Source organism: Garra rufa, chromosome 2 (assembly GCF_049309525.1).
Source record: "Garra rufa chromosome 2, GarRuf1.0, whole genome shotgun sequence".
Lineage (NCBI taxonomy): Eukaryota > Metazoa > Chordata > Actinopteri > Cypriniformes > Cyprinidae > Garra > Garra rufa.
The window spans coordinates 71,361,939-71,376,181 of NC_133362.1; the positions used below are offsets into that span (position 1 = coordinate 71,361,939).

Sequence of the window (14,243 nt, forward strand, 5' to 3'; positions counted from 1 at the left end):
TTCATTTATTGTTGTTTAAAAACTTATTCAATATTTCATTTTATTTATTTAATATTCATTACTGTATTGTTGGAATAATTGTAAAATAAAAACAAACTGGGAAATTATTGCTTTTTGTTTTTTTAATTTTATTTCCCTTTTCATTTATTGTTCTTTGAATATGTATTGAATATTTTATTTTATTTATTTAATATTGATTACCATTCTGTTGGCACAATTGCAAAATAAAAACAAACTGGAAAGTTTTTTTTTTTTCCGCTTTTTACTTTTATTTTCATTTTATTTCCCTTTTCATTTATTGTTGTTTAAAAACTTATTCAATATTTCATTTTATTTATTTAATATTCATTACTGTATTGTTGGAATAATTGTAAAATTAAAAACAAACTGGGAAATTATTGCTTTTTGTTTTTTACTTTTATTTCCCTTTTCATTTATTGTTCTTTGAATACTTATTTAATATTTCATTTTATTAATTTAATATTCATTACTGTATTGTTGGAATAAGTGTAAAGTAAAAACAAACTGGAAAGTTATTGTTTTTTACTCTTATTTTCATTTTATTTCCCTTTTCATTTATTTTTGTTTGAAAACTTATTTAATATTTCATTTTATTTATTTAATATTCATTACTGTATTGTTGGAATAATTGTAAAATAAAAAAACTGGGAAATTATTGCTTTTTGTTTTTTTAATTTTATTTCCCTTTTCATTTATTGTTCTTTGAATATTTATTTAATATTTTATTTTATTTATTTAATATTGATTACCATTCTGTTGGCACAATTGCAAAATAAAAACAAACTGGAAAGTTTTTTTTTTTTCGCTTTTTACTTTTATTTTCATTTTATTTCCCTTTTCATTTATTGTTGTTTAAAAACTTATTCAATATTTCATTTTATTTATTTAATATTCATTACTGTATTGTTGGAATAATTGTAAAATAAAAACAAACTGGGAAATTATTGCTTTTTGTTTTTTACTTTTATTTCCCTTTTCATTTATTGTTCTTTGAATACTTATTTAATATTTCATTTTATTAATTTAATATTCATTACTGTATTGTTGGAATAAGTGTAAAGTAAAAACAAACTGGAAAGTTATTGTTTTTTACTCTTATTTTCATTTTATTTCCCTTTTCACTTATTGTTGTTTAAAAACTTATTCAATATTTAATTTTATTTATTTAATTTTCATTACTGTATTGTTGGAATAATTGTAAAACAAAAATAATTGTAAAACAAAAATGAACTGGGAAATTATTGCTTTTTGATTTCTGTTTTTTATTTTAATTTTATTTCCCTTTTAATTTATTGTTGTTTGAAAACTTATTTAATAGTTAATATAATTGTATTTATTTAATATTCATTACTGTTCTGTTGGCATGATTGTAAATTAAAATTTTCAGCATATTAATGACTATTTTATTCTAAATACTATCTTTTTTTTCATTAAAAATAACAGATTTATAAGTGTCTTGAATGAATGTAACATACAAAACTCCTAATCAGAATAAGTAATATCAATTAAACAAAGAATAATATAATGCTTAATCAGAATAAATAATATTAATACAACAACTACAAAATAATAAGTAATAATAACAACAACATCAACAATACCACAGTTCCATTGGCATTCTTTATTTTTCATGAAAGAATTGTACATATGTACATTTTATTAACCTTAAAAATTGCATTTATTTAATGAAATTAACAATATAACAATAACAATACAAAAAGGTGCCTTTATCTGGATTCGAACCCCGGTCTTGGTGAGCGCCTGCAATAGGAAACAGTGTAATATAAATGCGCAATTTTCACGCCCAAAGAAACGTGAAAATGTACCGTAGCGTGCATGCTAAGGAAGTATTCAGTTCCAACGTCACATTTCACCCTTTCTTTTCGTCATTTTTTCTCTTTCTTCTTCCCTTTCTCCTTTTCTTCCTTCCCCCTTTTCTTCCCTTCTTCCCCGTCTTTGACGGACTATTGTTCCCCAGCTTGAACGCAGCGCCTTAGACCGCTCGGCCATCCTGACACGCTTGCGTGGTGGGAGCTGACCCGTTGCGGCTACACCCAGCTTGTGGTCTGAATCCCTAATGAAATGTTGATTCGATTCAAATATAGCTCCACATGTTCTGCCAAGCGCTGAAGACTGTAGCTGTTATCCGAAGCCAAAGGACAAAGGACAGTTCTGTCGGAAAAGTGGGATTCGAACCCACACCTCCAGAGGAGACTGCGACCTGAACGCAGCTTTTGGATCTACGCCCTGCAGGCAGGCACCGACACGCTAGCGCTTCGCATTTCAGACCGGTCATCCCGCCGGCCTCGTTGGCGCAGTTAGGCAGCGCGTCAGTCTCATAATCTGAAGGATCCCTTCCGCCTGCTTGTCCCTTTTCTCCCGAGTCAAAAGGCCACAGCTCCTCTGGAGGGCGTGCGACATGATGTTTTGTGAGAAACTGTGAGGTTCCAGGTAAATTCCCTGACTCCCACCCAGTCCTAGACCAACCGTTGATATACAGTGTAATCGAAATTCAGTGTTCATGCTGGGCTAATGCTGAATGAATGCAGTAATAGCATTCATAATCATGTAACATGTGGCCGTGTCCTTGTAAGGCTTTCTTGAGGTTAGTATAATGCTGGCATTCGATGAAATGAAATTACATGTCATTGGGAAGACAAGCTTTCGTAAACCTAAAGGCCCGGACACACCAAGCCGACGATCGGCCGTGTGGCCTCCTGGGGCAGTTGGTGGGTGTCGGTAAAGGAGCCTATCTGTCTCTGCCCTAATAGTCTGTGGCCTTCATCCTGTAGTGCCACAAACTGTAAGCAGACAGAGAATGCACATTTTCTGCTGTCATGCAGGTGGCCCGGATAGCTCAGTCGGTAGAGCATCAGAGTTTTAATCTGAGGGTCCAGGGTGATAAGCTGTCAGTTTGCTGAGGCCTCCCCTCATGACCTGAATTAAGTACATGCAGCGCTGTTTGCTAAAGTAGCATACTTTGCAGGCATCCTATCATATGCACACTGCTGGTATGGATACAGTCAGTTTTGACTGCAAGAGATGAGGTAATTTGATGTCTTTGATTGTTTACGGCACTCCCATTTTCCTGTTTCAGCATAAAAGCGGCATTTTGCTTGTCAGAAATACATGCTCTGTTTTAATGTTACTTTAAATTGGGGTAGAACTAAATGAATGGCAAAGCTCAGCATTTTTTTGGCAACTCCCTTCCGTCACCTCGCATACCCCAGTTTGAGAACAAGTGCTATAGAGTGTCCCACAAAAGTGAGTACACCCCTCACACAAATTTAGTATATTGTCTTAAGGGATAATACTATAGAAATTCAACTTGGATATATTTTATAGTCAGTGTGCAGCTTGTATAGCAGTATAGATTTACTGTCCTATGAAAATAACTCAGCATACAGCCATTATTGTCAAAATAGCTGGCAACAAAAGTGAGTACACCCGAAGTGAACTTGTCAAAACTGTGTCCAAAGTGTCAATATTTTATGTTAGCACCATTGTTATCCAGCACTGCCTTAATCCTGCAAGGCATGGAATTGACCAGAGCTGCACAGGTTGTTGCTGGGATCCTCTTCCATATAATGGCATCACATAGCTGCAGTACATTAGACACATTGTGCTTCTCTACCTTCCATCTGAGGATGCCCCACAGGGTTCAGGTCTGGAGACAAACTTGGCCACTCATTCACCTTCAGCTTCCTCAGCAAGGCGGCTATCATTTTGGTGGTGTGATTGGGATCGTTATCATGGAAAACTGCCGATCTGCCTGGTTTCTGGAGGGAAGGCACCGTGTTCTGCTACAGAATGTACAGTACATAATGGACTCCATGTTTCCCTCAATGAACTGCAACTCCCCAGAACCAACAGCACTCATGCAGCCCCAGACCATGATGCTACCACCACCATGCTTGACTGTAGGCAAGACACAGTTTTCTTGGTACTCTTAACCAGGGCATCACCACACATGCTGGACACCATCTGAGTTGATCTTATAGTCTCATCAGACCACAGAACATGGTTCCAGTAATTCATGCTCATGGACAGGTTGTCTTCAGCAAACTGTTTGCGGGCTTTCTTATGAGCCAGCTTCAGAAGAGGCTTTCATGTGGGATGACGCCTGTGCAAACTGACTTTTAGCACTGTGCAGCGTATGGTGTGAGCACTGACAAACTGACCTTTTACTTCTGCAAGCTTTAAAGCAAAGCTGGCAGCACTCATGCATCTGTTTTTTTTTTGTTTTTTTTTGTTTTTTTTGAAGCCAGGTTCTGCACTTGATGCACAGAACAGTCAAGCAGACAAAAACATAAACATAATGAATAGGACATGTGGCTTTACATGGCTAAACAACATACTGCTGTTATCACTTAGGGTGTACTCACTTTTGTTGCCAGCTATTTTGGCAATAATGGCTGTATTTTTAGAGGACAGTAAATCTATACTGCTATACAAGCTGGACACTGACTACTCTAAAATATATCCAAGTTTCATTTCTATAGTATTATCCCTTGGGAAGATATACTAAAATGGTTGCTGAAATATAAGAGGTGTACTTACTTTTGTGAGATACTGTATGTTTCTCATCCCCCACCCCATTTTTGTATTATTGTTTGTTGACAATGAAACAGAAAAAGGGGGTTTGGAGCGTTTTGGGATTTTTATGAATGCACAGACAAAAAAAAGTCACAATTACAAATACATTTTAAAATCCAAATACTGGTTAATGGCTGGTAAGCAATATTTTGGCCTGTGCATTTTCTCAGTTCGGTTGCTGTTGGCAAGTGATTTTTTGTAATCTTGTTTGCTTTCCTCCTGCTTTGTTGTTCATGTCTTACTTTCTTTAGTCGTAAAGAAATGTTTTTTGAGGAAAACATTTCAGGATTTCTCTCCATATAGTGGACTTCTATGGTGCCCCCAAGTTTGAACTTCCAAAATGCAGTTTAAATGTGGCGTCAAAGGGCTTTTAATGATCCCAGCCGAGGAAGAAGTTTATTATCTAGCGAAACGATCAGATATATACTTTTTAATCTCAAATGCTTGTCTTGCTGAGCTAGACAAGACTTTGAGGTTAAAAAGTATATAAATTGTAATTTTTTTTTTTTTTTTTTAGAAAATAACATTGTTTGCTAAATAAAACCCTTCTTTCCTTGGCTGCGATCATTTAGAGCCCTTTGAAGCTGCATTTTAGAAGTTCAAACCATATAAATCCTGAATGCTTTACTCAAAAAACATAATTTCCTTACGACTGAAGAAAGAAGGACATGAACATCTTGGATGACAAGTGTGTGAGTACATTATCTGTAAATTTTTATTCTGAAATGTGAATTTCTCAAATCTCTCACAATTGTGATTTTCATGCTGCCCAAATGTGGTTTACATATATGACACTATTAATCTTAGTTAAAAATTACAGAAGTTTCCCCCAAAATCCCAAGCATACCTTTACGTCTATGTAATGCTGCATTTAAAAAAAAAACTTGATTCCAAGTTTTCAATGAGGAATTAAAACAGTAGTCAAACATCAAACACTTCAAACATCCCCAGTAGAACACATTTTGATGTTTTCACATATCCAAGACTTTCTATAAATGTAAACTGGGGTGTCAAGCTCAGCTCTGCAGAGTTTAACTCCAATTCTAACTGAACACACCTGAATCATGGTCTTCAAGGTTAACTTATTAGAGGTGTGTTGGAGCTTTACTCTGCAGGACTGTGACTCTCCAGAATAAATGCCAGATCTGGGCCATTGTTGCACTCTGTTCTACTGTTGCTTTTAAACAGGGGTTAACTTGTATTTGTCTCTTTTTAGAACTGGTGGTGCCCAAAATGGAGAGTGAAGTACTAGATGAAATGCAAGATGAAGATCAGTATTTTATAACTGGACGAGAATCAATTAGTTGCTCTCAGACAGAAAATACTTCAAGTAAAACTCATTTCACCTGCCAGTATTGTGGAAAGAGTTTCAGTCAACATGGAAACCTTATAGTCCACTTGAGGATTCACACTGGAGAGAAGCCTTTTACCTGCCAACAGTGTGGAAAACATTTCAGTGAACATGGAAATCTTAAAGTCCACATGAGGATTCACACTGGAGAGAAGCCTTTCACCTGCCAAGAGTGTGGAAAATCTTTCACTAAAAAAGCAGCCCTCAAAAGCCACATGAACGTCCACACAGGTGAAAAGCCCTTCACATGCCCTCTGTGTGGAAAACATTTCAGTCAACAAGGAAGCATTAACAGGCACATGAGAACTCACACTGGAGAGAAGCCGTACCTTTGCAAACTTTGTGGAATAGGTTTTACAACCAAACCAAACCTTGAGTATCACATGAACATTCACACTGGTGAGAAGCCATATGCATGCGATCAGTGTGAAAAGAAGTTCAGTCATAAGGGAACCCTTAAAAAGCACATGGTGGTTCACTCAAGAGCTCCCTCTCTCAGTTTTATATGCCATCAGTGTGGAATGAGTTTCTCAGACAGTGATCATTTTAAAAATCATGTAACATCTCACACTGGAGAGAAGCCGTTCATGTGCAATCACTGTGGAAAAACTTGCTCAAACAAGACAAACCTAAATCTACACATGAGAATTCATACTGGAGAGAAGGATTATATCTGCCCTTATTGTGGAAAGACTTTCAGATTTAGAGGAAACCTTCGGGCTCACATGAGAGTTCACAGTGAAGAAAAACCTTTTAGTTGCCTTTCATGTGGAAAGAGTTTCACACTTAAAGGAAACCTTACCGCTCACATGAGGCTTCACACTGGAGACAGACCTTCTGCAACATAAGTTTCACATATCAGAGAAACCTGAAAGATAATTTGCAAACGCATTCTGGAAACACACTGACAAGTTTAGAAGGAGCAATTTTTAAAATCACTCTGAAGGCGGCGCAATGGAATAATTTTTGTCTATATGTGATTTTGCCATCACATATAGACCTAGAACAGTTATGTATAAACAAGACCGTATTTCTGTTTTTGTACGTAAATAGTTTCAAATAGCTCTGCAGATATAAAATGGCACCAGAAAAAAATTCTACTTCAAAGATTTTTTGCCTGAAATAGCAAAAATAATTTGAAGGCTGAAATTATTGACTGAAACCGTGACAAATATTAAATATAAATTCTCAAGTGAGTTATGTTGTGTGTACGTAAAAGTTCCTTCTTACTGAACTGTCCACTTGTGCCAAGAAATAGTGGGCTAACAAGTCTGGCATGAATTTCAACAAGTACAGTGGGGCAAATAAGTATTTGATACACTGCCGATTTTTCAAGTTTTCCCATTTACAAATAATGGTAAAATCTGTAATTTTCAATATAGGTACACCTCAACTGTGAGAGACAGAATCTAAAACAAATCCAGTCACATTGTTTAATTTTTAAATAATTAAGTTCCATTTTATTGCATGAAACACGTCTTTGATACACTAGGCAAGGCAAGGCAAGGCAAGGCAAGGCAAGTTTATTTATATAGCACATTTCATACACAATGGTAATTCAAAGTGCTGTACATAAAAAGGAATTAAAATCACAATAGCATAAAAATTTAAAATAATAATCACAACAATAAAAACAAAATTAAGAACATTTAAGATTATTTAAAAAAAAAGAAAATGATTTCAAATTAATTAATACAGTAAAATGATTATACATAAAATAATGCAAACTGTTCGGACGTAGCACAGTGCTCATTCAATAAATGCACAACTGAACAGGTGAGTTTTGAGTCTGCATTTAAATGTGGCTAATGTATTAGCACATCTGATCTCTTCTGGAAGCTGGTTCCAACTGCGGGCGGCATAATAGCTAAAAGCGGATTCCCCTTGTTTTGTGTGAACCCTTGATATTACTAACTGACTCGATCCTAGTGATCTGAGTTGTCTGTTAGGTTTATATTCAGTGAGCATATCTGCAATGTATGTAGGTCCTAGGCCATTGAGTGCTTTATAAACAAGTAAAAGTACTTTAAAATCTATCCTAAACATAACTGGAAGCCAGTGTAAGGACCTGAGGACTGGTGTGATATGCTCTGATTTTTTGGTTCTAGTCAGAATCCTGGCAGCAGCGTTCTGTATGAGCTGCAGCTGTCTAATGGTCTTCTTGGGAAGGCCGGTGAGGAGACCATTACAATAGTCCACCCTGCTGGTGATAAAGGCATGAACAAGTTTCTCCAAATCTTGACGGGAAACAAAACATCTAATTCTTGCAATGTTTTTAAGATGATAGTATGCTGATTTAGTTACTGCTTTAACATGACTACTGAAACTGAGGTCTGACTCCAGAATCACACCCAGATTCTTGACTTGATTTTTTGTTTTTTGACCCCTAGTGTCAAGGTACGCATTTACCTTATGAACTTCATCTTTGTTTCCAAATGCAATGACTTCCGTTTTCTCCTTGTTTAACTGTAAAAAGTTTTGGCACATCCAACTGTTAATTTCATCAATGCATTGGCAGAGAGAGTCAATGGGGCTGTAGTCATTTGGCGATAAGGCTAGGTAGATCTGGGTATCATCTGCATAGCTGTGATATGCTATTTTGTTCTTTCTCATTATTTGACTTAGTGGGAGCATATACAGGCTGAACAACAGCGGCGCTAAAATTGAGCCTTGTGGGACTCCGCATGTCATGGACGTCCACTTAGACTTATGTTCTCTTATACTCACATAATAGCCTCTCCCTTCTAAGTATGACCTGAACCATTTGAGAACCATCCCAGAAAGCCCGACCCAGTTTTCCAGTCTATCTAAAAGAATGTTATGATCGACAGTGTCGAACGCAGCACTGAGATCTAGTAATACCAGCACTGATATTTTGCCAGAATCTGAATTTAGGCGAATATCATTTATTATCTTTATGAGCGCTGTCTCTGTGCTATGATGTTGTCTGAAGCCAGATTGGAAATGGTCCAGGTATCCATTTGAGTTTATGTAGTGATTCAGCTGATTGAAAACAACCTTTTCAATAATCTTGCTTATGAAAGAAAGATTTGATATTGGTCTATAGTTGCTCAATATGGTGTTATCAAGATTTTTCTTTTTCAGAAGGGGCTTAGACAGCTAAGACAGCTAAGCACACTTTTGAAAAAAGATGTGGGAAGTGTGTCGAGGTGGCAGGTTGACGATTTGAGGTGCTTTACTGTTTCTTCCAAAATGTTGCTATCGATTTCTTCAAAAGTAGACATAATGACTTCTTTTTGAAATTGCGGTCGAATCTGTCTGACCTCTGCGTAACTTGAGGGTGTGCTAATTGTCTTTCTGATATTATTGATCTTCTCAGAAAAGAAGGAAGCAAACTCATCGCACTTGCTGTCAGAGAGCAGTTCACTAGGGATTTGACTAGGGGGGTTTGTTAGTCTCTCAACGGTAGCAAAAAGAGTGCGAGTGTTGTTTAAGTTGCTGTTTATAAGGTTTGAGAAGAATGTTTGTCTAGCTTTACCTAGTTCAACATTGAAAGCATGAAGGCTGTCTTTATAGATGCTATAGTGAATTTCAAGTTTTGTCTTCCGCCACATCCGCTCAGCTTTTCTGCATTGTCTTTTTATTATCTGTACTGCTGTTGATTTTCTCCACGGCAATTTCTGTCCAATTATCTTTCTGTTTTTTATAGGTGCAATGTCATCAATGACATTCTTAACTTTTGAGTTAAAGGAGTCCAGGAGAAAATCAACAGAGTCTGCAGAAATGCTTGGCATTGAAGATATAGCCTTCATAAATAGCACACTAGTGTTATCGTTAATGCATCTCTTCCTGACAGAGACAGATCTAGATTCAGTGGTAGCAGAGATCAATATATCAAAGAAAATACAGAAGTGATCAGATAGTGCTACATCCTTGATAACAGTGGATGAAATGTTTAGACCCTTACTGATGAGTAAATCAAGAGTGTGTCCGCGATTGTGTGTGGGCCCATGCACATGCTGAATCAGGTCAAACGTGTTCAAAACTGTTATAATTTCTTTTGTAGTTTTGCTTTCTGCATTGTCTATGTGAACATTAAAATCCCCTGCAATAGCAAAACAGTCAAACTCTGAACAAATCATTGATAGCAGTTCTGTGAACTCTTCAACAAAGGCTGGAGAGTATTTTGGGGGCCTGTAAATAATGATAAACAGAATGTGAGCACCTTTCAGCAGAATCCCTAGATATTCAAAAGACAAGTACTGACCAAATGACACTTGTTTGCATTCATAGACATCTTTAAATAGGGCAGCTACGCCGCCGCCTCTCTTAACAGCTCTGCAGACATTCATGAAAATAAATCTAGGAGGGGCTGTTACGAACCCCGTTACAAAAGTGCTCGTTAAAAGGGGTAAGCAACATGAAGACACGCGATAACAAGATAACACTTTGAAATAATTTATTATGGGATCAAAACTCACGTATCAGTAGGCAACTGATAGAGGACAGAGATAGACAGACATAGACCAACGTGACATAGAAACAAACATTCAAACACAGCTGAACAGCGGCTGGCGGAAACCTCATGACGCCCACAGGACTCCTCGTCAATCCTCTCAAGCCCTTCTCCCTCAGTGGACGTCAAGCTCTTCACCGAGCTTAAAAATAGTGATCGCTACGATCACGCCGCTGTGGGAAACAAACGTATCCCTTACGTTCCGCCCTCTTCTCTCTTTACTCTGATGTTATATAGGCTATCCAGCCTAAATACTAGACCAGCTGCAGGTGTGCAGGGGCGGAGCCTATTATGAAAGAGAGAACCGGATCAATGAAAGAGATATACACAAATAACATAACTCTGGCCGTAACACTTCCCCCCCTGAAAGCAGAAACAGTTTTTTCGTTCTCCCCTCTTCTCATACTGAGAAAATAAAGTGAAAAACTGATTCTGAAAATCAGAGAAAAGTATATAGACCTAAACCCTCGACAATGCATCGGCCACTACATTCTCAGATCCTTTCTTATAACGGATCTCTAAGTTATATGGTTGCACAATTAATGCCCATCGCATCAGACGTTGATTGTGATTATACATCTTACTCAAGAAAATTAACGGATTGTGGTCCGTATAAACAATCACAGGAAACATACTGGCCCCCACATAAACGTCAAAATGCTGTAGTGCCAGCAACAAAACTAACGTTTCCTTCTCCATTGTAGAGTAATTAAACTGATGACGGTTGAACTTAGCAGAGAAGTAGGACACAGGATGAGGTATTCCGTCAGCACCCTCCTGTAGAAGAACAGCTCCCGCTCCCACAGCACTGGCATCTACCTCCATCTGAAACGGAGAGGAAACGTCCGGGGCAGACAACACTGGAGCACTGCAAAGAAGAGACTTGGCCGACAAAAATGCCTGTTGGCACTCATTAGTCCAAACAAAATCAACTTTCGGACTACATAATCGAGTTAAGGGAGCTACAACACTCGAAAAATTTCTACAAAAACACCGGTAGTACCCTACCATTCCGAGAAATCTACGCAGCTCTCGCCTTGTAGAAGGTACTGGATATTCTAGTACGACAGACACTTTTCCCTCTAATGGCCGAACGTGACCATTTCCTACCTGCTTTCCCAGGTATGTAACAGAGGCCTTAGCGAATTCACATTTCCTCAAATTCAATGTTAAAGACGCAGCAGCTAAACGACAGAACACATCATATAGCGTTGACAGATGTTCAGCCCATGTAGATGAGTAAATAACTACATCATCCAAATAGACGTTACAATTAGAAACATCACCTAAAACCATGGACATCAATCTCTGAAACGTCGCTGGGGCGTTTCGGAGGCCAAACGCCATACGTGTATACTGAAGAAAAGAATCAGGAGTTACAAATGCAGAAATCTCAGAGGCGCGTTCGGTTAAAGGCACCTGCCAGTAACCCTTCAGCAGATCCAACTTCGTAATGTATTTCGCTGCCCCAAGAGTGTCAATACAGTCATCGATACGCGGGAGAGGAAAAGCGTCGGGTACAGTAATGGAATTAACTTTCCTAAAATCAGTACAAAAACGAGAAGATCCATCTGCCTTTGGCACTAAAATGCACGGTGAGCTCCATGGGCTAGCACTCGGAACAGCAAATCGGTTTTTCAGTAGATACTCTACTTCAAGTTTCATTGCCTCTCTTCTACTCACCGGGCAGCGATATGCATGCTGCTTTATGGGCCGCGCATTACCGACATCAATGTCATGTCGAATGACAGAAGTACCAGGAGGGACATCGCTGAAAAGACTCGGGAAACTGTCTAACATTTTCCTTATATCCTTCAGCTGTTCACTAGACAAATATGACAGTTGAGAGGAAAGAGTTGACAACACCTCAGAGTTCTTCAAACAACCGCCATTCAAGACCTCCATAGATACTTTTAACCCATCATCCACATCGATAGGAAAATCGGTAGGTAAAGTATACGTAAGCAATGAAACTCGCTCTTCCACCGGCACCACTGTTTCAGGAACGCTAACGATCTCGTCTATATGATCACGACCCAAATATGACTTTAACATATTTACGTGACATAAACGAGTTTTTCGCCTCCGTTCCGGAGTATGTATGATGTAGTCCGTGTCACTCACCTTATTTTTGACTAAATAAGGACCTGAAAAACGTGCAGACAGAGCAGATCCAGGGTTAGGAATCAATACTAAAACCTTTTCCCCAGGTAAAAAATTACGCATAACTGCCTTCTTATCAAAACAGCGTTTCATTTTATCCTGTGAAAGAGAAAGAGCTTCTCTTGCTACTGCGCAAGCATTCTGTAAACGTTCACGAGAGCGAGAAATGAAATCAAGAGTGTTGGTCTTCTCAGAAGGACCTGAATCAAGAAATTCCTCCTTCAGCATTTTTAAAGGTCCTCGAACATTGTGACCAAACACCAACTCTGAAGGGCTAAAACCAAGCGACTCCTGTCGCGCCTCACGCAACGCGAATAAAACTAGAGGAACTCCTTCATCCCACTCGTTCGCAGTCTCAACACAGTACTTGCGCAGTGAAGATTTTAAAGTCTGGTGCCAGCGCTCCAATGCTCCTTGAGACTGTGGATGAAAAGCACTTGACACTACATGTGAAACTTTAAGAGCCTTCAATGAATTACGAAATACCCGAGATAAAAAATTTGATCCCTGATCTGTTTGGACCGTTTTTGGTAATCCGAAAGTCGTAAAAAATTTCGTAAGTGCTTTTGTCACAGTTTTAGCAGTTATATTCCTTACTGGAATAGCTTCTGGATATCGAGTAGCTACGCACATTATCGTCAGTAAATACTGACAACCAGATTTTGTGCGAGGAAGTGGACCCACACAATCCACGAGTACACGTTCAAATGGTTCACCTACCGCAGGTATCGGGCAAAGCGGAGCAGGCGGCACAAGCTGATTAGGTTTTCCACCCACCTGACAGAGGTGGCATGTTTTACAGTACCTAGAGACATCAGTTTTTAACCCTGGCCAGAAAAAATGCTGGAGTACCCGGTCATAAGTCTTATTTATCCCAAGGTGTCCAGACCAAGAATGGTCATGGGCTAAACTCAAAACATGTTGTCGGAATTTTAAAGGCACCACTATCTGCTGCACCACATTCCAATCATCTGCCTGCTCAACATTTATAGTTCTACTCCACCTGCGCATCAAAACATTGTCATTCCAGTAAAACTGTTGATTACGCAAAGACGGCAAACCATTCTCAGCACTCACACGACATTTTTCTAACGTCTGGTCATTCTTCTGAGCATCAATTAAAGTCTCCCGTGAAATGAATACATCTGAAACGAGATCAAAACAAACAGGTGAACTTGCAGTCCTTTCAGTATCATTCAAAGACTCTGGAAGCACATTGTCTCTCAAGATCTCTGAAAAAACAGAATCACTGAGGTTATTCTCTTGCATATCACGTTTTTCTTGTGCTCGTGTAGTAATAGCACTAGCTGAAAACACATTTGGAAAACTTTTAATTAGTACATCAGAATGCGGCTCAATCTGCGGATCATTGGTCACGTGCACAACCGGCATTACCTTACCACCAGCAATATCGTTTCCCATTATAAAATCAATACCCATCACTGGTAGAGAAGGACGAACTGCTACTTCAAAACACCCAGATGCCAGATCAGACGCAACCCATACGCGATGAAGAGGAACGGTTAAAAACCCCATCTCAATACCTTGTACAATCGAACTGGTGCTACTCGCAGAATCAGCGCAAAAGTCTAAAGTGTCTGACAAAATAAAGGATTGAGATCCTCCAGTGTCACG

The 14,243-nt window shown here is 38.4% G+C and overlaps 1 protein-coding gene across 1 annotated transcript in view; it reads left to right on the forward strand.

The window, feature by feature from the left end:
- Positions 1–6,816, forward strand: part of LOC141326076 (uncharacterized) — a 214,985-nt gene extending 208,169 nt beyond the window's left edge. The window contains exons 6-7 of the mRNA XM_073834775.1: positions 6,016–6,699; positions 6,745–6,816. Coding sequence (XP_073690876.1) covers positions 6,016–6,699; positions 6,745–6,816 — 756 coding nt within the window. The remainder of the gene's footprint in view (positions 1–6,015; positions 6,700–6,744) is intronic.
- The last annotated feature ends 7,427 nt before the right edge of the window (positions 6,817–14,243 follow it).